Source organism: Dunckerocampus dactyliophorus, chromosome 10 (genome assembly GCF_027744805.1).
Source record: "Dunckerocampus dactyliophorus isolate RoL2022-P2 chromosome 10, RoL_Ddac_1.1, whole genome shotgun sequence".
Classification (NCBI taxonomy): Eukaryota; Metazoa; Chordata; class Actinopteri; order Syngnathiformes; family Syngnathidae; genus Dunckerocampus; species Dunckerocampus dactyliophorus.
The window spans coordinates 9,185,413-9,207,277 of record NC_072828.1 but is presented as its reverse complement, the minus strand read 5'-3'; the positions used below and the strand labels follow the sequence as shown (position 1 = coordinate 9,207,277).

General features: G+C 45.3%; 1 protein-coding gene across 5 annotated transcripts in view; it reads left to right on the top strand.

Annotated features, from left to right (window-relative positions):
• patj (PATJ crumbs cell polarity complex component) overlaps positions 1–21,032 on the top strand; it is a 29,042-nt gene extending 8,010 nt beyond the window's left edge. The window contains exons 13-48 of one of the 5 annotated variants that reach the window (XM_054790895.1): positions 209–270; positions 347–403; positions 486–620; positions 826–996; positions 1,151–1,225; positions 1,536–1,706; positions 8,374–8,583; positions 8,692–8,769; positions 10,077–10,334; positions 11,886–11,910; positions 12,038–12,095; positions 12,223–12,300; positions 12,372–12,443; positions 12,512–12,689; positions 12,906–13,016; positions 13,132–13,194; positions 13,351–13,450; positions 15,343–15,539; positions 15,718–15,809; positions 16,022–16,088; positions 16,180–16,275; positions 16,346–16,423; positions 16,499–16,543; positions 16,738–16,792; positions 16,873–16,997; positions 17,101–17,181; positions 17,254–17,447; positions 18,534–18,681; positions 18,751–18,825; positions 18,918–19,062; positions 19,125–19,156; positions 19,232–19,354; positions 19,413–19,517; positions 19,882–19,979; positions 20,048–20,171; positions 20,325–21,028. In XM_054790895.1, coding sequence (XP_054646870.1) covers positions 209–270; positions 347–403; positions 486–620; positions 826–996; positions 1,151–1,225; positions 1,536–1,706; positions 8,374–8,583; positions 8,692–8,769; positions 10,077–10,334; positions 11,886–11,910; positions 12,038–12,095; positions 12,223–12,300; positions 12,372–12,443; positions 12,512–12,689; positions 12,906–13,016; positions 13,132–13,194; positions 13,351–13,450; positions 15,343–15,539; positions 15,718–15,809; positions 16,022–16,088; positions 16,180–16,275; positions 16,346–16,423; positions 16,499–16,543; positions 16,738–16,792; positions 16,873–16,997; positions 17,101–17,181; positions 17,254–17,447; positions 18,534–18,681; positions 18,751–18,825; positions 18,918–19,062; positions 19,125–19,156; positions 19,232–19,354; positions 19,413–19,517; positions 19,882–19,979; positions 20,048–20,171; positions 20,325–20,471 — 3,929 coding nt within the window. In that variant the 3' untranslated portion in view covers positions 20,472–21,028. Of the gene's footprint in view, positions 1–208; positions 271–346; positions 404–485; positions 621–825; positions 997–1,150; positions 1,226–1,535; positions 1,707–8,373; positions 8,584–8,691; positions 8,770–10,076; positions 10,335–11,885; positions 11,911–12,037; positions 12,096–12,222; positions 12,301–12,371; positions 12,444–12,511; positions 12,690–12,905; positions 13,017–13,131; positions 13,195–13,350; positions 13,451–15,342; positions 15,540–15,717; positions 15,810–16,021; positions 16,089–16,179; positions 16,276–16,345; positions 16,424–16,498; positions 16,544–16,737; positions 16,793–16,872; positions 16,998–17,097; positions 17,182–17,253; positions 18,682–18,750; positions 18,826–18,917; positions 19,063–19,124; positions 19,157–19,231; positions 19,355–19,412; positions 19,518–19,881; positions 19,980–20,047; positions 20,172–20,324 lie in introns of those variants that run through there. The other 4 variants (XM_054790894.1, XM_054790892.1, XM_054790896.1 and 1 more) reach the window with 4 other exon arrangements.
• Positions 21,033–21,865: the final 833 nt, after the last annotated feature.

Genomic DNA, 21,865 nt, shown 5'->3' with positions numbered 1-21,865 from the left:
CATGTTTGCACCACACCTTAACAGTCTGGTAACCACGGCAACAAGTGTTACAGTCAGAAAGAAGACTGCCAGTACTTCAGCATCAAAACTTCCAAATCCTGATGGGCACTCTTGAGGAGGACTTCCTCTTGAACTCCTTGAAGGCTCTGATGGGCGTAGCCAGGTGAAGACTGTTGCTAACATTTTACTACAATCATGTCGCCATCAGCTCCAGATGCAGCACTGAAGGCCAAGTGGCAGCAGTCTTTGGGTTCGCAGTACCAAGTCCTGGTGAGATGTCCACTTGTTGTGTTGTGCGCTTTGTGTGTTGTGTTTTAAGTGTATGACGTGTGTGTGCGTGTGGCAGGTGATTAAGTTGCATCCTGTGATTGAAGACGATGCTGAGCTGCAGAGGTCCTCCAAGGTGACACAGCAACACATCACAGCCTCCCCGCCCCATGTGACTTCATCTCTGTAGTCATGTGACGTGATGTGTTGGTGTGCAGCTACTGCCCGTCCACATGCTGAGGCTCGGTGTGGAGTTAGACTCGTTTGATGGCCACCACTACATCTCCTCTGTGGCCCCAGGAGGCCCCGTGGACAAACATGGCGTCCTGAGACCGGAGGATGAGCTGCTGGAGGTGAGGACATGGAGCACAGACTAGCTAACGTGTGGTAACGATGAGCTGATTTTGTTTTTCTTCTTGCCTTGTTTACATGTCTACCAGCTAGCCTATGTGTTAAGCTAACACAATGACATTTTTCACAAAGCTGAGCTCTAACACTTTGTCCTCTTTGTGGCAGTGTTCACGATGTAAACTTGTGTGTTCTCTTCAAATGGAGCAGCTAAATAATGTGCAGCTGTATGGAAAGTCTCGTCGGGAGGTGGTCTCTTTCCTCAAGGAAGTGCCCCCTCCTTTCACACTGGTCTGCTGCCGACACGCCACCTTTGACATGGAAGCAGAAATCGAGTCGGAGTATGAATTAGGACAACGACCAGGAAGCAGCGTGGAGGACGTATGTCCTGTGATCCTCAATATTATTATTATTATTATTATTCTTATTATTATTATTATTATTATTATTTATTTGTTTTAATTAAAATGGAATAGAACAACTGATAATCCACATGGATAGGATTGTAAAATGTTGTGTGTGTGTGCGTTGTCAGCTAGAGATGAAGCTGGCGTCGGCTCTCTGCAGTAACACAAGTGTGGTGCAACAGGAGCAACAGGAAGTCATGCAGGTGAATTCTTTTCTGATGGCTTCTTTGTGAGGTTTAGCACAGGACTGGTTCATATAAAACAATAACCATGCAACATGTGAACCAGCTAACTAACTAGCTTACTAAGCTGAGACAATCTCTACGGAGATCACGCATCATTGCTAAACTTGTGTTGCTGTGCGTAGCCATTTGAAGGCTGTGCCACACGATGTCCAGGTGCTCTGCGGCCCTCTTGTAAGCTGACCTGACGGACCAACCGGCGCCGCCTGCTGTTGATAGCTAATGAAGAAGTTTAATAGCGGGGAAAGTTTTATGAAATGTGATGTGACAGCAGGTCATTGAGGCTATGGAGGAAGAGGAGGAGAACGAGAGGAGTGAACGCAGCCAGGAGGAGGAGGATGAAGAGGAGGGGGAGCTGGCTCTGTGGTCGGCTGATGTTGACATGTTAGAGCTGCACAAGGAAGCAGATAGAGGTCTGGGCTTCAGCATCCTGGACTACCAGGTAACATGGCTGTTTCTTTAATGAGCATCCTCTCTGCTTTGTCTGAGGAGGAACTTTAGGAAACGCCTCTCAGCCCACCCCCCTACCCCCAAACCTCCACATTCCGAGTACTTTGTCTTTAGGCGCAGCTTCACCTCTAAGACCTCCTCCCTGAGCTGAGGGGGAGGAGCGAACTCCAGGTGAAGTCCCGGGTGGTCTTCATGCATGTTACACCCGCCCGGGGGGGCGGGGGCTTCCTCCTAATCTCTTACCACTGTGCAGGAGAGCATGAATGTGTGTTACATACATGCGCATGTGTATGTACAGTGCTGTGCAAAAGTGTTATGTCTAATCGAGCACGGCCCACACTGGAGTTATGGTAGATTAATAACTACTTGTGATGCATGATATATTTTATTCCAAGCCAATACCGATACTTTCTTGCCTTTCAAGACTGATACCGATAACTTCTTTTTTTTTTATAATAATTTATTATTTTAATTTTCATGTAACTATAGTTTGTACACACCTGGAGGTAAATACGAAAAGTTTGACAAATGGTACCTGTAAATTTGTCCTAACCAAATATCATGACATCACTACTATTAACAAAATATTTAGAAAATAACGGCAGCTAAGAAGTACAAACCATGGCTCCAAGGGGGTTACTAGCCAGTATCTTGAATGATGATAAAAAGCTGGTCATCCAGCACCATCATTTCCATCATAAAATCACAGCAACTCTTAACAACTCTTGTATGAGTAGTAGTAGTTATCTATCAGTATAATCTATGAAGAGGGTTTGGTACTTTCTTGTTAGAATTACAAATTACGGCAGCATAGTTGGGGCTGTGTGGTTAGCATGTTGGATGGATGGTTAGCAGGAGTTCGGGAAGATCTGGGTTCCAATCTCCGTTGGGCATCTCTGTGTGGAGTTTGCGTGTTCACCTGTGGGCGTGGGTTTTCTCTGGTTCCCTTAACGGTTAACGGTTAGGTTAACTGGCGACTCTAAATTGTCCATAGGTGTGAATGTTTGTTTGTCTATATGTGCCCTGTGATTGGCTGGCGACCAGTCCAAGGTGTGCCCCGCCTCTCGCCCAAAGGCAGCTGGGATAGGCTCCAGCAGGATAATCGGCATAAAAAATGGATGGATGGGGCCGCATAATTGGAGAAGTGCTGTGCTTGAAGTGAAGTACAGTAGACATTCTGGGACCACCAGTGAGTGGCGAAAAACTGTGAATAATTGATACACCCATAAAAAAATGTCTATTTTTGACACACGACTTGCTAACTCAACCCCACCCCCCCACCACCACTACCACCACCAAACCCTCCTTCTAGTTTGAGGTTGTCGTTCTTCGCCCATTTCAGATCAACATTTGCAATAAAAGTGACACAATATGTTGTAATTAGTAGAGTAGAATGAGCCCCAGAACCCACTCCTTGTCTCTTCAATTACCATTGTTTACTTATGACACAATCCAGTTTTACGCCCTTAAATATGCCGCACACACTTATTAAACACATTTACACACTTATTAAACACCACTAATGAATGATAATGTCAGTTGAACCATAAACAGATTTACAGATTCACAGTGTAGCCTTTAACCTGGTCGTCAGGCTAGCGCTATCAGGCTAGAGAAGGCGTTTCTCCAAGCCGTGTCGACCTAATCCACATGCACATGCTTGCCTGTTGTAATTCCGGTAATGGTTTACGATCATATATTAACTTGTGTTCACCACCCTGCAAGTTTTAAGGCCGGATTGATTGCATCTGTAGCTAAACACACCTCTGCGTCTCACAACTGTGGTGTGTTCAAGGACTGCCGAACAAAGTGCGAAATCTCAACGCTTGGCAAAAAAACATTATTGATGAAGCATAGAGACATAAACATGTAAAAATTGTGGCCCTTGTAACAGTGGTACATGTATGCTGTACATTTCATCTGCATAATCACATATTTATACATTATTAGCGATTTAGGGTAAATGAGATGCGTTTTCTGTGAAAAAAATGCCATATTTTCAAAGAAAATAAATAATTCTTTAACCAAAGATCTGCAAATCCACTGTATTTACAAAACTGCACAGTCTCGTGTATGTATGTCGTGGAAATCTATATATGTTGACATGTTGTATGAGAACAACAGCAATGAAATGTGGTGTGTAGTTTGCATTGAACTTGATGAAACTTGTGAGGTGCAAACATGTCAAAAGTAAAAGTCTAGAATGTTTTTTCCAGCTGCTAGGAATACTTTGACATGGTAAAGGTCTTCCAGTTCCCAAAATGAAGTGTAGCGCTTCTGTAGGAGGAGACTCTGACTCTCAGCACCTGTAGCCATCTTGGTGCATCTAAAAATACAAACTTGGCAAGCTGCGCAGCGCCGACGCTGCCCCGGCTTCACCACCAGGGAATGCACCAAATGTACGTGCGCGCCAGCCAGGAGAGAGTGTGCACGTTGCTTTGAGTGTCTCTGAGGTGTTTGCCTTCCGTCCTCGCGGTTACACGGGTTGGCTGTTTAAGCCCTTCGACCTCCCAAACTTTACTCTCAGTCAGAACAGATCATTTCCTGCATCTTTTCTCTCGATTATTTCTAAAGTGTACAAACTTGACTGCCCTCTCGTCAACATGCTACATACTACTACAACACACACCTCATTCTGTGTCCTGTCACGAGAACACATGTGCCGAGTGCAATTCAATGGACACTTCGTTAGGTACACAATCTAATGCCTCTTACTAGGCCTGTCACGATAATCGATAAATCAATTAACCGCTCAATAAATAAAAACGAACTTGATAATTTTGCACGCGTGTTTGTTTTCGTCCTCTCTGTCTGCCAAACAGGCTGGATGACAAGAGGGTTCACAATACCTGAGTGCATTGGTTCTAAAGTGGAACGAACGGAGTGAGTGAACCCTCCTGTCAGTCATTCAGTCTCTTTGTCCGAGTCAGGAGAGTCGCACTACGCACCAGTGAGTGCACTACTTGCTAGCTGTGTGCCTAGTTTGCTACGCGATCGAATGCTTTCTTTCTGCCTGTTGTGTATAAAACATGATCTGATGTCAATTTCTGCCCGTTTTCACATCATCATTTTGTGACGTGAATAAGTTTGTGACAAAGACAATTAAATAAATAATGCAATACGGTGGAACTTACGTGTCAGTGATTCCCAAAGTATAATAACACCTCAATGTGCACCAAACGCATATTGTTGCATCCAAAACATGTACTCTGACCAAACTCCGACAAAACCCTACACCCCATTAAGTGTAAACCGCGTATTCCACACACAGTGTTGCTAAACGTGAATCAAGGAAGTGTATACAGTATGCAAATGAGCTGATGTCTGCATTGACACGCAATGTGAACTTTCGTATTTACGATTATTTCTCCGTTTTTTTGTCAACATTGACAATAACAAAAGTGACACTGATTCTAAATCAGAAATATTGTGTTTGGTTTTTACTTAAGTGCAACTGTTGCAGTCCATTTGATTTTCTTTGTGTTTTTTGTTTAATTTATTATGTCGTTTGTTAATTTTATTTAAAAGCTCTTGACATTCCAATTACAATGTTAAATATTCTTGACAAATTAAAGTTTATTGCTTTTGATTCCCGCATTATTATGCCATATACAGACCTGATCAAAATCTTAAGACCAGTTGAAAAATTGCTAGAATTTGCATTTTGTACATTTGGATCTTAATGAGGTGTTAAGTAGAGCTACAATATGCAAAAACAAGAAGGGGGAGTGAGACAAAAAGCATTTTGAAAAAGTAATTTATTGAAAACAACAATTAAAAAACAAGCTGTTTATCAGCTGATCAAAGGTTTAAGACCACAGGCTATAAAAGCTAAAAACTGCTCAAAATGTTCATTTTCTGTCAGGCATTCACACTGTCATGCCCTCCTGATGGCTAAAGCTAAGAAGCTTTCTCTTTTTGAACGTGGTCGGATTGTCGAGCTGCATAAGCAAGGCAGCGTGCCGTTGCTGCTGAGGTTGGGAGCAGTAAATCAGTCATTCTACATTTTTTGAAAGATCCTGAGCATTATTGAACAAAAAAGTCAAGTGGTAGACCCAAAAAAATCACACTTGCGCTGAGCCACAGGATCCAATTGGCTGTCCATCAAGACACAGGGCGGTCTTCCACCCAAATTAAGGCCCTTACTGGTGCCGACTGCAGTGCAATAACCATCAGACGGCATCTGGGGGAAAAGGGTTTAAAAAACAAAAAAATAATTCAAAGACCTCGTCTCCTTCAATGCCACAAAACTGCCCATTTAGACTTTGCCAGGGAGCATCAAACATGGGACATTGAAAGGTGGAAAAGTTTTATTCTCTGATGAGAAAAAATGTAACCTTGATGGTCCAGATGGCTTCCAATGTTACTGGCATGACAAGGAGATCCCACCTAAGATGTTTTCTACACGGCACAGTGGAGGGGGGTCCATCATGGTCTGGGGTGCTTTTTCATTCAGTGGAACACTGGAGCTTCAAGTGGTGCAGGGTTGTCAAACGGATGCAGATTATGAAGCGGGCATCCCTCATGACTGAGGGCCCTCGTCTGTGTGGGAACAGCTGGCTTTTTCAACAGGACAACGCTGCAGTTCACAATGCTCGCTTGACCAAGGACTTCTTCAGGGAGAATAACATCACTCTTTTGGACCATCCTGCATGTTCCCCTCATTTAAATCCCATAGAGAACATTTGGGGATGGATGGAAAGGGAGGTTTATAAAAATTGCCATGAGTTCCAGACAGTTGATGCCCTTCGTGAAGCCATCTTCACCACTAGGAGTAATGTTCCCACTAGCCTCCTGGAAACACTCGCATCAAGCATGCCCAAACCAATTTTTGAAGTGATTAACAAGAACGGTGGAGCTACTCATTACTGAGTCCTACTGAGAACATTTTTTGCTCTTGTTTGGAAAGTTTTTTGTTATTTTTTGAGCGATGGTCTTAAACTTTTGATCAGCTGATAAACAGCCTATTTCAGTTTAATTGTTGTTTTCAATAAATTACTTTTCAAAATGCTTTTTGTCTCACTCCCCCTTCGTTTTTGTATATTGTAGCTCTACTTAAATAATCATTAAGATCCAAATGTGCAAACTGCAAATTCTAGCAATTTTTCAACTGGTCTTGAGATTTTGATTAGGAGTGTATCATTACATTAATGAATAAATGGTCTCAAAATAATGTTGACAATAATATCGTTTATCGGCAGTAATTTGTCGGACAATTATTGTCCAGCAAAATTAGTTATCGTGACAGGCCTACCTCGTACCTATTTTCGCAGGGGTTGTGTTCAGTTGACCACCAGCGAATGTCGAAAATCTGTGTATAATTTAGACGCCCATAAAAATGTCTATTGTGGACACAAGGCACACTCCCCCCCCCACCACGTCCAAAACCTCCTGCTTGATTGATGTTCACGTTCTCCTATGATTTGGGATCAATATTTGCATGCATACTGTATATATGACAGTGACTGTTGCAATTATTAGATTAGACTCCAGAACCCTTCACTTCTTTCTTCAACATGCCTCACACTCTTATTAAACGCATTTTAAAGTATAAAATGTATAGGTACTCACCACTAATGAATGATAATGTCATGTTATCAATGAACAGATAGAATTGGATTCACATGGGGAGAGTTTGTACATAAGATTCACTGTTGCATCTCACAGTGTGTTCACCTCGCTGCATGTTCTGAGGACGGATTGAGTGTCAAAGCTAGTGTGGCTGCAGCTAAACACACCTTTGCGTCGCACAACTATGGTGCATTCAAGAACCACCGGCCAAAGTGTTAACCCCAACACTTATGAGAAAACATTATCTGTGAAGCATAAAGACCTAAACATGTAAAAATTGTGGACTGGTACATGTATGCTGTACATTTTACCTGTATTACCACGAATTTGTAAATTATTCCTGATCTAAGGTGAATGAAACGTGTTTCTACATCAAAAACTGCCTACTTTTAGAGAAAATTTTAAAAAAAAAGAAAAACTTTTTTTTTTACCATAAATTTGTGTGGTCGAGAATGCCGAATCGCCTATGTGCAGGTATCCATTGGACACCTACTGTATCATAGCCGCATGTATTTTGTACCTACACATGCAGCTAAATAAGGTAACCAAAATATTAGAAACAGCTCTGAATATGACACAGTACAATTTTACAAGTACAATAATAAATTATTGATGATGAAGAAATACAATTTGATTGGTTCTTATTGCTAAATGACTACATCCCAATGACAGCTTACTTTAGTTATTTTCAGTGTTCTGGCTTCTCGTTAAGATCATGGCCTGTTCTGGGAGTCTTTCATCGCTTTCTATCTGGACCAGTCGGCATGCTCATTAGCGACCTCTGACCTCTGTGCTTTGCCAAATAGCTTGATGGTGTTCTGTGGTCTTTGTCTCCCCCTGCTGGTCACTGCCATCTTCGTATGTCACCTCTCGTTTTTCATCTTTTGTTTATTTTACCAGCACAACATTCAAAGACTTCCCTTTATTGCGAGGATGTCTCACTCTGTCAGAAATTAAATACTAGTGTGTTTTGGGGTTTTTTGCATCTTCACTCACAGAGGATCATACCATTCAATAAATTAGGGCGATATTGTTAAAATTGATAGCAGTGATGCCATCAGATGCTGAGCCGTGTGTTTTCTCTCTAGGACCCAATGGATCCTGCTCGCTGCGTGATGGTGATCCGCTCTCTGGTTCCCGGCAGCTCGGCCGAGCGTCACGGTGGTCTGCATCCTGGAGACCAGTTGGTGTCTGTGAACCACATCCTGCTGGACCAGCTGAGCCTGGCCCAGGCCGTGGAGGTCCTCAAGTCTGCCCCGTCAGGGGCCGTCCATTTGGGAATCCGCAAGCCGCTGGTGGTAAGGGCCCGCCTTCAGGTGCTTCTTTGATCAAGTCATGCAGAGAAGGGGTGGGGTTTAGTTTACGTGGAGGCGATTGGTCATTTACTGCCAGCTTCCTGCATACAGGTGGAAGGCAGCGAGCGAGGAACCAACAGCGATGGCGACCAGATGTCAGTCACAGACACGCAGACGCCTCCACCGCAGGTAATGCCACATTTACAACTCGCCAACGTGGCGGCCATGTCTCCTAACTGCCGTACGTCAACTCTTCAAAATGCCTTTGACGTCTTGCCAGTACTTCGTGTTTGATCTTCATCCTCCATCTTCATCCTCGTCTGCCCCGACGTCTCGCTCACCTTTCCTCACCCCCATCCTCCTCCTTCCCTGCTCATCACCTTCCTCCTCTCCTTCATCCTTCCTGCTGTTCTTCTTCATCTCTCCTCCTCTCCTCTCCTTTTTCCCTTTTCTCCTTCCCGCCGTCTCACAGAGTTGCTGACTCAGCTGGATGAGGGGATGCAGCAAAGTGCTCCATCAGCTCAACAACCATCACTGCACTCTTAAGTGGAGCGGGGGAGGGGCTGCAGGGGTTGTTGGGGGTTGCCGTCATGGACACGCCGGTAGAAAGTACTACTGCAGTACCATATCAGGACACAGTATTAGTAGTAGTAGTAGTAGTAGTAGTGGCAGTGGTAGTGTGGATGGAGCACTTTCTGTTTTCCTTGCATGTTAACTGAGGAGTTGTTTTCCATGAAGATGTTTGGGTCAGTGGTGTCAGGGTGGGTGGTCCTGCCAGGACCACAGCTCGTTAACTTTGAAATCTGCCGCAGTCGTGTGCATGCGTCGTCAAAGTCACTTCTGGAGGGAAACGTTGCATTTTGGGTCGGTCCACTGTTAGCAGACACATTACAGCACTTTGGAGACAGTGAAAAGTCACTTTTGAAAGTTTGATCATTGCTTCTGAAGATCAAAGTCTTTTCTACAGGTAACCTTTGACCTTCGTGCACCACACGGTTCAGAAGCAGCCTCCATCTCTTCTCCCGTGACAGTGCGATGTGATGTCAGCGGCCCTCATCACCTAATGGCGGCGGTGTGAAATGACGAGGCTCTTTAAATCTTACGAGCGTGAGGCCAATCATCCTGTTAGCGTGATGAACTCTCCACCGCCGTCTGCTCCTCGCCTTCATTAAACGGCGTCTCGGCCCAGATGAAGAGATGAGGAGCAAAGTCCTTGCGGAGAGAAATTATCCTAAGTGTTGTCATTAATACGCCACGGCGCAGGCTAATGTGTGCGTCGTAACGTTTAGAACAGGAAGTGCTGACTAGGCTCTTTGGCGACTTGACGAAGACCTTTACATGCACGCTGATGAAGGCCGCGTTCAAAGTCAGGACACTTTTACTGCAAACGACGGAGGGGCGGGGCCTTCGTGGCCAGCTTTTGAGTGGCAACAAATCATTGTGAGACGGACATCATTCTTATCACCTTTGACCTCTGACCCTGTGGTTCTACACAGGGGTCTGCAGAAGATGACCTTGGTCAAGGACAAATGGAGGACGAGCCAGAGCTGATCCTGGATGGCGGCCTGCCTCGCTACGCCACCCCTTCTCTGACCTCTGACCTTCCTGTGGAGGAGGGCAGGGAGATGGCTGTGGATGATGAGGAGCAGAAAGAAGAGATAAAGGAGAAGATGAGCTCCCTTCCCAGAAAAGCTCCTCCGTCGTGGGAAGAGTGGAAGCTGGCGTCCTTGCTTCGAGCGGGAGGAACTGGCGAGGCGAGTTACCATCTTAATGTGTTTATGGCGAGAAGACGGAGGGAATTCTAGAACCTTGCTGGTTCTTTACTCATGTTTTAATGCTCATTCGTCATAGGGGGTACGTGAATATAAATGAAAAACGATTAGCGACAAACACTCACAATTAAGATTCAAGATTCAAGAGAGTTTTATTGTCATGTGCATGGTAAAACAGCAGTTATACAATGCAATGAAAATCTTATTCTGTTCATTCTCCCAAGAAAAGAAAGAAAACACAAGAAAGTATAAGAACATAAGAAACATAAACATAAATACCAATAAATTAAACAACAACAACAGAAGAGGCATTAATACAAGTGTGCCTGAATACATCACATCGCAAAGCGCACTGTCAGAGCAGAAAGAAGGAAGGAGACAAAGCATGAAGTTCTTCATTACTCTGTGAGAGTTATATGAACAAATAAGTAAGTTTGATTTTATTTGATATTATGTTGTGCATTAAGAGTATTTAATGTTGAAGACTCGATGTTATAATCCCCACACTGTGAAAGGCTGTCAATGGTCAAAAGTTTTAGAACACTTCAATTTCTCTGGAGGAAAAACCTACATTTTTAAGTGTTAAGATGATCTGTCTCTCTTCCATTGTTAATTCCCTTTTTTCTGGCCATTTTTGAAGCAACACATTACGTTCTCCAGTACAATGCTGTTCAACTGATGTTCACGAGGGTATAGTACCACAGTGTGTCGAACACTATTTTTATGCAGACAGAGGAGGTAGTAACTACTCCCAAACTTGGAACACCTGTAGGAAGTAGTTGCACCAACTGCCAAGGCTTGATCAACCTCCATTTCTGCAGAACAGCTTTAAAGTGTTGACCCATTTGGTGGTCCCTGAAACAGGCCTGTTTGTATCATTCTGAAATAACACATTATTTTTCAGTTTTGGGTGACCTTAACTTTTTTTAACCTCTGGCACTTCACCACTTACCTTTGTAAAAAATTTGGACCGGTAGTGTATATGTGTGTCTGGATGAAAGAGAAAATGAAGCTTTATTGCCGGTTTTATGTATTTTTGTACTTTGGATACTGCTTCATCATGTTTCCCTTTCAATTTGGTATCAAATTACGGTAATATGCAGACTTATATTGGAGTGATTGCAAGTGGACAAAAGTAAAGCTTCAAAGTTCAACCCAAGTTCAAACGGAAGGATCCCTAGATCCAGCTGAAATTAAAGATACTGTATAGGACAGATACTTATCAATTTATCAGTGCTCATGTAAAACGTTCAAAATCAAAATTTGACCATGCAAAATTCTAATTGTTCAACCAGAATTAATGACTTGCTATAAATTGAATTAATCATGTTCAATATTTCAAGTTAATGATGACTAAAAAAGGTTTATGTTTTTTAAGTGTGCACGAGTAGGGGGTACATGGCTTCAAGTCAAATGTCTGAAGGGGTACGTCACTGTAAAAAGTGTGGGAACCACTGCCATAGAGTACATGTTTCAACACTAATGTACTGGTGTGTGTGTGTGTGTGTGTGTGTGTGTGTGTTTTCCTTTCAGACTGCGAGAGATGTCCAACTTCCAGGTGAAACATAGTTTTTAACATTGCTTCTGCTCTGCTTCCAACAATGGTGTGATAAAATGATGTTTGTGCGTGCGTGCGTGTGTGTGTGTGTGTGTGTGTGTGTGTGTGTGTGTGTGTGTATTTATAGGTGAATCCAGAGACATGGAGGCCGACTCAGAAGTCACTGTGACAGATGCAGACACAGAGTCAGTAGCTCCTTCAGTTTGTCATTGGGCTTTTGTCGCCCCCTGCTGGCTACAGGCGTCTCATTTTGTTAGTTTGCTCCTGCGTTATGCAGACAAGTCGTTGACTTTGTTGTTGTCTTTTGTGGAGGTTCATGAGCATGATTAACATGGAGAAGAGTAGGAGGCGGAGTCAAGGAGGTTTCTCTGCTGCTCGAAGAGGTCACAAGTAGGTCACCTGTTTCACTTTCAGTCAATTAATGACTGACACCTCTTTTGTGTGTGTGTGTGTGCACGCAGCGACCTTCCTGAGCGTGAGGAGGGTGAGGGCGAGGAAACCCCTGCCTTCAGTCACTGGGAACCCCCCCGCAGGTAGAATTGGTGGGATTTGCATTTCGGTGCCATATTGGGCTCCTATTGTGCATGTGTGTGTTCTTTAGGGTGGAGGTGTGGCCTGAGGAGGGCCAGTCGCTGGGCCTGAGCATCGTGGGAGGTCATCACGTCATCAAGCGTCTGAGGAACGGAGAAGAACTCAAGGGAATCTTCATCAAGCAGGTCCTAGCTGGAAGTCCTGCTGCCAGGACCCAGTGTCTGAAGACTGGAGACAAGATCCTGGAGGTGGGATAGGACACCTGCAACACTTTCATCTGAGGGTCCAGTCTAATGGCTGCATCTGGCATGTTATGAGCTGCAGGCCCAGTGTGATAGCTGTTTGTTGTCTGATTGTGTTGTTTGACTTCATGGTGAAACTTTGTCTTCATAAATTGAAAACAAACATGAATGAATGTTCTTTTGTCCTCTCACGTGATGGAAATGTGTGTGTGTGTCTCTCAGGTGTCAGGAGTGGACCTGCGAGCTGCCAGTCATGAAGAGGCTGTCAATGCCATCAAATCAGCTTTGAGTCCTGTCGTCTTCATCGTCCAGAGTCTGTCTGCTACACCACGGGTACACAAACACACATATTAAATAGTTTGCTGTTTGTGTGATAATTAGGATGTTACATGTACACACCAACATCTCATGTAAAAAATGAATGCATGTGTGTATGTGTGTGTGTCAGGCGGTGTCTCTACCAGTGGCCACGTCTAAAAGACACAAGGCAGACAAGAGGACACACTCTCTGGTAAGAAGTGAAGCCACAAAGAAATGTGTGAGCGTTTACTTGGTGGTACCAACAACTTGTGATAACTGGTGATATCAGTACATATACATCTAGTAGCCATGGTAATCCCCTCAATGAGTCAGAATGTGAAAATACATTGTTTGTGTCCCACTGCAGGGGCCAGCATTAGCCCCGCCTCTTGTGCGGCAGCCGCCACCTTACAGGCCTCCCGGTCAATCGGAGCAGGAGCTGAGCTCAGAGCTGAAGCAGGCCAAAGGTCAGTGGCACACACTTCCTGTCACATTCCTCCACCAGTCAATCTTATAGATGGCTCGCTTGTAGACGAGGGGGGCGTTCCTAATGACAGCAGTTGTGTGTGTGTGTGTATTGTGTCCCCTTATCATCACTGCTAGCAGTTAGCATCTAGCTGTACACTAACAAGTGTTTTTCTGTCTTTGCAGGCCTTGTATGACCCCCCCCTTTTACAAAGTGGCAATGTGTTAATTTTTTCTTCTGTCGCTGCTTTTGCTTTGTTTGCTTTTGTTTGGCGCATCTCATACAGATAGTGGGGCTTGTCAGGGCTTTACTGCTGCTGGTTGGTGGGTTTATCTTGTTGGCTGCTAGTGGGAGTGCCTATTACAGTGAGTGTGGTTAAGTGGGTGTGGCTAGTAGTGTGGAGTGGGCGTGGTCAGTGGAGCGCTACTTTCTGTTTGGGTGAATGAAGCAAATAATAACTTGATTTAATTATATCATGAATAACTTCATTTTGACAATGAATGACACGATTTTGTGTTTGTAAATTCATGTGAATAAACAGCTTTTCATGTTGTGTCCTTACAGACAGAGTAGGAAGCTGTCTTTTCTATTTGAAAAACAATATTCATATGTAGTTGCTAGACGTGTTGTTAATATAATAATAAACTCCATGTTGTTAGCATGTTAGTGTGTTATTTGTACAGGAGGGGGCGCTGTACTAGCGTGGAGTCAGGTGGGGGCTGATGGGTATGGGGGTGCGTATAACATAGCCGTCGCTTGCTGTCTGCCTCATATCGCAGCAGCACAGCCACGTGCACAGACACATTCTCACACGCTCTCTGTCACACACACGCTTGCACACGCTGTGTTTCTGGATGTGAACGTTTGGACGTCGTCACTGAAGTATGGACCATGTTCCTGTCAGGTTAGTGTGTGCGTGTGTGCCACAGTGATTACGTCACAGATGCTACCTCCATGTGGAGGTCACCTTTAACCTCTTTGCATGTATACACACACACACAGGCGTCATGCTGCAGTGGGTTTTTTCTTTGAAAGTGACAGCATCTCCTTCGCGACTGATTGTGTGTCTGTGTGTGGGGGGGGGGGCTGTAGCCTACACACACACAGCCTCATAACTGCTTTCTGCATGAGCCTGTGTGTGTGTGTGTGTATTACTGCTGTCTGATAGGTCATATGACAAACACCCAAGGTCCTCACGCCTCGTTCTTCATCAGCTATCCGATAATATTTACTACCATGCCGACATTGCTGCAAAAATGCTAATGGATATTCATGCCAGCTCAGCATGTTGTGCAGGGAAGGCTGACATGTTTTTCTGCTGAGATTATTCGTAAACAAACAAGCATATCCTGAAAAGCAGGAGTGCTAACGTCGTTTAAAGACAGTGGACGTTTTAACATGTACCAAAAAATAGCAAACATAATAAGGATATGATTATGATATGATTTTTACCTGAGGTGAAGCCAGTCTGTCACATGTTAGCTTGAATGGTAAATGCAGCAGCTACAGCTACTTTAGCTCATTGACACTGACTAGCACCACCTGCTGGACATTTTATTTCTCCTTTTCCAATGCTGACCTATCACCTTTTCAAATGCTGACCTGTCAGGTTCCTGCTCAGATAACAGTGGCGTCCTTATTAACGTGCACGACTGGTTTGTGCACATGCTCATCAGCATGAGGGTACAGTGGGAAGAGATGTTTTGTAGTCCATGGTCACCTTTCTCTTTGTGTCCTTTTTGGCGTCTGTTCTGTGTTGTGGCGACAAAGCTCTTTAAAAGATAGCTTAGAGTTAGCATGCTTAACATGTTAACAAAGGCTAAAGGTTCCTAGCATGATTCCGTGAGGGACTTGTAGCATGCTAACTCCTCGCCGCCATCCTCGCCACTGCAGAGCGTTGGTGTGAGCGTTATGGCGACCTGCGGGGGGAGCTGTTGTGCGTGGAGCTGGAGAAGGAGCGGCAAGGTTTGGGTCTCAGCCTTGCGGGAAACCGCGACCGCTCCCGACTCAGCATCTTTGTGGTGGGCCTTCATCCCGGCGGGGTGGCAGCACGCGACGGACGCATCCATGTGGGAGACGAACTCCTAGAGGTGAGGCCACGCTTTCGTCTTTAACCTCTGTATGTCTCAGAAGTGGCGGGGGAAAGGTGGAATTTGATTAAAGATGACATTGTGCAGCCTGACAGATGACATTTAGGGCAAACTTTGTATTTAATCACCATCATCATTTGTCATTGTCACAAGATGATATCCTAAACTTGTTTGACAGGTGAACGATCACACCCTTTACGGGCGCAGTCACCAGAATGCCTCGGCCATCATCAAGAGCTCCGCCTCCAAGGTTAAACTCATCCTGCTCAGGCAAGAAGGACTTTTTGTTGTCATGATTTTATTAACCATATTTCAGATTGTGTTTGTTTTGCGTGACAACAAGCGTGATGTCACATGACAACATCAAGTGGTGGTTGATGTCAGGTCAGATGATTGACTTCTGTCCAATCAGCTGGAGAAACATGAACCCTGCCCAGCTGATGATGTCATCAAATGTTTGTTGTTGACATTGTTTGTTGCAGAAACCAAGATGCTATAAACAACATGGCCGTCCCTCCATTCCCCTCTCCCCCTGCTACCACCCCTGAGGTACATATACACATACACACACACACACGACTTCCTGGTCAGTGGCGCCCAGGTGGAGAAGTCATTATTCACTTCTTGTCAATCTGCCCAGCCAAGCGTCTCCCCGCCGCCCTCAGGAGACTCTACCCCCACGGACTGGCCCCGCCCCCCAGACAATGTGATGCTCCTCCCATCCTCAGACATGCAGGTTAGGATAATTAAATATGCAAACGATCTGACACCCTCTGGTGCTGCTGAAGTCACCTGATATCACACAGGACGAGACAAGCCAAGAGGCGGAAGGAACCAGCGACGGCGCCCCCTGCAGTCTGAGGGAGGACGACGCCATTGTGGAGGTACGCTGGCCAGGTGCGTTGACCTCTGACCCCTGAAGGCGTGTTGCTGAAAGAGTGTTTGTTGTTTCCTTCCAGACATCAAAACATGAGCAGGCTGCCAAGGCCCCCACGGAGCAGCAGGTAAGGAGCATCATCCATCGATTTGGCCTGGTCAGTGCGTGTCATGTGATCAGAGGTCCATCAAGAATGAGCACTCATTGATTGGTCGATACATTTTGGATTGACGAAAGAAAACACTGTCATTGTTCGATAATAACATTCATCAGTCATTGAGGTTATTGATGACTGTTAAACTGACCAAAGTGTGTAATCAGTCGGGCAGGTGGTCCGGCAGCGAAGGTGGGGGTGCGTCACATGACACAATCAAAGGTACAGACACGCGCTGACACATGCACATGCACGTGCACACGCACAACAACTGATTGATTTGTTGACACGCTGAGCGGCAGGAAGCTGCGCCTCCTCAGAGCCTCGGCACTGTGCGGTGCTTCCCGGTCAGGAGACCACCTTGGAGATCTGGAAAGGTGGAAGTGGACTTGGACTCAGTGTCGTAGGAGGGAGAGACACGCAACTGGTAGTCTCAACTTAACTTAAGTGTTGGACTTCCAGTCAATTGTGTGTTGAAGTGTGTGTGCGTGCATGTGTGTGTGTGCGTGTGTGTGTGGCGCGCCCAGCAGGCCATCGTGATCCATGAGGTGTATGAAGAAGGTGCAGCAGCCAGAGATGGTCGACTGTGGGCGGGAGATAGGATCCTGGAGGTACTCTCTCACTCTTCTCCACACCACCCTGATGGTTATGATGATGATGATGATGGTGGTGATGGCCTCCAGGTGAACGGTGTGGATCTGCGGGGGGCGTCACATGACGAGGCCATCTTGGCACTCAGACAGACTCCGTCCAAAGTTCTTCTGACGGTTCTGAGGGACGAGGATTGCTACCCGCACCATCAGAACCTGGACGTCTTTTTGGTGGACCTCCACAGAAAGAGCGGACGAGGGCTTGGTGTCAGCATTGTCGGGAAGAGGTCCACACCCGCCTTAATGACCGCGGCCTCATCTCATGTCATGATAACATAATATGTAACGTAACATGTAACATAATATGTACAGTAATACTGTATGTACCATAACATGTAAGAACAATATGTAACCTGTAGTAACATATAACACATACTGTAGCATAATATGTAACATAACATGGGTAATACTGTTTGTACATAACGTAGTGTAACATATGTAATATAACATGTAACTTATGTAACATACAGCAGTCAAAAATGTGTGACATAACATGTAATGTAAGATACAGTAACATAACATGTAATGACAATATGTAATATATATATATATAACATATATATGTAACATTTACCATGTAACAACTGTATGTAACATACAGTAACATAACCATTTAACATATGTAATATGTAACACAACATGTAGTACTACTAGCGATATGTAATATCGCATGTATAGTAACATCCATCCATCCATCCTCCATACCGCTTCTCCTCATTAGGGTCGCGGGGGTATGCTGGAGCCTATCCCAGCTGACTTCGGGCGACAGGCGGGGTACACCCTGGACTTGTTCGCCAGCCAATCATAGGGCACATGTAGACAAACAACCATTCACACTCACATTCATTCCTATGGACAATTTAGAGTCACCAATTAACCTAACCTTTTAGGAATGTGGGAGGAATCCGTAGTACCCGGAAAAAACCCACGCACACACGGGGAGAACATGCAAACTCCACACAGAAATCCGATCTCCTGACCGTGTGGCCAACATGATAACCACTAGAACACCGTGTGGCCCGTGTCGTAACATAACCACATAATATATGATGTCATATGTAACATATTGTAACATAACCAAGTAACATAAATACAGTATACATAATATGTAACATACAGTAACATAACCATTGAACATACTGTATGTAACATGTAACACGCAACAAACATGTAACAAACAGTAACATCAAACAGCGATATGCAATATGTCGTAACATAACCACATAATGTGACGTAATGTGTAACATAATATGTAACATGTGACATACAGTAACGTATAACGTAGTCATAACATGCAACGTACACGTGTGCAGGAGCGGCAGTGGCGTGTTCATCTCTGAGGTGGTCAGAGGGGGCATTGCCGAGCTGGATGGTCGTCTCATGCAAGGAGACCTCATCTTGTCTGTCAACGGCCGCGACACAAAACACGCCTCCCAGGAAGCTGTGGCCGCCATCTTAAAGGTGACACATGCGCGTGCGCACACAGTGAGGCTTTAGCCCTGCCCCTTGACCTCTGCAATCTCCACACAGTGTGCACGAGGTCCTGTCCTCCTGGAAGTGGGCCGACTCAAAGCTGCTTCCTGGACCACTTGCACAACGTCACATGTGAGTACACACACACACACACACACCTCACTCCCAGGTGTACAGTGAATGAGGGACAGTCCAGAGTGTTCAAATGTACATTTTTGTTGTAGAAGGATAACATTGGAGGAGAAAGTGTTGCGACCCCTCCCCTCTTGAAGACGCTGACCTCCAGCCCATGCAGTGACCTTTTAGCTCCAAGCCGCAGCATAATGTCAGACGAAGATGATGTCACTTCCTGTCCTGATGAAAACACAGGTCCGTCACTTTTGCACTTGCTGCTAGAGCGTTAGCATTCTAACATCTTCTTGTCCTGACAGACGCTGGCATCCGCACCGTGCACATCACCAGGGTAACATGCACACATGCGCACACACAGAACCTCCCCATGTGACCTTTGACTCATGTTGTTTGTTGTCCTCCTCAGGGTGCATGTGACTCTCTGGGGGTTAGCATAGCAGGGGGCAGGGGTAGTCCATTAGGAGATGCCCCCATCTTCATCGCCATGATTCAAGACGATGGCGCCGCCGCCAAAACACAACAACTCAAGGTGTGTGTGTGTGTGTGTGTGTGGTCTTTCAACCACATGACTGTGTGTGTGTGTCTAGGTGGGCGACAGGCTTGTTAGTGTCAACAATCAATCAGTGGAGGGTCTGTCACATGACGACGTGGTCAACATGATGAAACACACACGTGGAGACATCTGTCTGCAGGTCTCACACACAGACACACATACACACACGCGGACGCTAGCACGAGCATGGTCCAGGTGTGTACATGTACTAATAGCTAATGCTAGCGTCTATGCCACATGTGTCAATGGAGGACCGAAACGCTGCAGATTTTCTCTCCAGCAGGTGATTTAATTGAGCTCCTTCCCTCACATTGAAGGAGGACTTGACCATTAAAATCACCTGCTTTAGTGACTGCTGGAAAGACAGCCTGCAGTGTCTCGGCCCTCCACGGCATGGGATTGACACCCCTGGTCTATGCTGTGCCAAAGCTGCTAGCATTCTTACATGTTAGCATGATGTGTAAACATGCAGTCGGATGCTAACGCTAGCTTGTGTGTGTCAGGTGGTGGCAGACACTAACATGAGTGCTATCTTCAGTCAGCTGGACAACATGTCCACTTTGTCCTCTCACACTGATGACACACACCTCGCACACACACTGTGAGTATACACACACACACATACACACGCACTGCAGTCCAGCACTAACCTGCCCGTCCCTCCTGCAGAGGTCCACGTTCTCGCACCATCCGTCTAGAAAAAACTAGTGATGGACTGGGCTTCAGCATCGTTGGAGGATTTGGGAGCACACATGGAGATCTTCCCATCTATGTCAAAACTGTCTTCAGCAAGGTGTGTGTGCCTGCACATGTTTGTGCATGTGTACAGCTGCTACTTACACTCTTAAATGTGTGTGCACGTGTGTACACAGGGCGCGGCGGTGTTTGTGCATGTGTACAGCTGCTCCTTAGACTCTTTTAAATGTGTGTGGTTGTTTGTACACAGGGCGCGGCGGCAGTGGATGGGCGCCTGAAGCGAGGTGATCAGCTGTTGTCCGTCAACGGTCAAAGACTGGATGGTGTCACTCACGAGCAGGCGGTCGCCATCTTGAAGAAACACACAGGAGCTGTCACCCTGGAAGTACTGTCGTAACACGCACATGCACACACACACATTGTGTGACAACTACACAGCTAAATGCCTTGATGCTAATACTAGCAGCGAGCCTTGTTGTTCAGTGCTTGCTAGCAAAGTGTGCTACATTAGCATGTTGTGTTGTGAACAAAAAAAACCCACTAAAGTGATGACAAATGTGACTTTATGTTGAAAACTCCTGTTTTTGCTGTCACTTTCTGTGAGGAATGTCCTTCATGTCTTCCACATGATCCTATTCATGGAAGGAAATGTTTGTTTTGTCTCATGAATTCATAGCTTAGCATCACACGTTGGACCGAACAAGCTAACTAGCTCGTCTCCTGCACAGCTCAGCTAGCTAGCAGTCCCGGCGGGGCCACTAGAGGGCAGAACTTCATTGTGTTCAATTTGTCTCATTCTTTAGCTGTGTTTGCACTAACCGACGAGACGTTTGTTAATTCACGTGTTGTCTCACAAAATGATCCAAAATAGAAATAAAATCAAATGTTTATCATGAGCATATCTTTCTTTTTTTAAGTGCTTGAAGGTGGAGATTAGTGATGTGTTGGGCGCGAACGAATCGGCTCCAAGAGCCGGCTCACGTTGTTGGGAGCGAATTGGAAGCAGATTCGTTTTTTCCTCGTCATTTTTTTTTTGTTAAAGGCGAATGTCACTGGTCAAGATGTGTGGCGGCGTCGCTGTGTCCACGCTAAGCAGGGGGAGGGGCGGGGTTAAACACACGCTGTGGTGCTGTTGGAGCCGATTCACTCGTGACCGACACTTCAGGCCAGGAGGGAGGGAGACGGGTTGGCCAGACACAGAAAGGGTAAGGAAAAATCAGTCCCTGAGGCACATCTTTTTTTGAATGCTAGTCTTCAGCAAAGACAACTGTTACTTGAATGCTGCTTTTTCTTTCCGTTTTGCACTTTTTCATTTATGTTTTGTTGATGGTGTGTTGTTTGATTTTAAATAGTTAGGACTTTGACCTATTTTGGCCTAATTTGTCTATTGAGATGGCTCCTTTTGTGTTCACTGAAGTTTAAATACAGTGTTCCCTCATTTATTGCGGGGGATAGGTTCCCAAAGTTGCCCCCAATATGTGAAATCCGAGAAGTAGCTTAATTAAAAAAATTTGAACGATCAACCTTAATGATCAACACGAGAATATTTCACTCCTGTGACCGTGCCTTTTGGTCCTGGCGCCGTTCCGCTGTACTGTAGCGTTTTTGTATCCTTGTTAAAACACATTGCTGCAGACGCACCGAGGATTCATTTACAAGCTAGCAAGCAAGCTAGCGATGATGCGGGAGACATGGCAGGAGATTGATTGGCAATGCCAGCCAATTGACAGCCAATTAAGACACGGAAAAAAATGGGCGGTGCAGACAGAGGGAAGAGAGACACTCAACTTC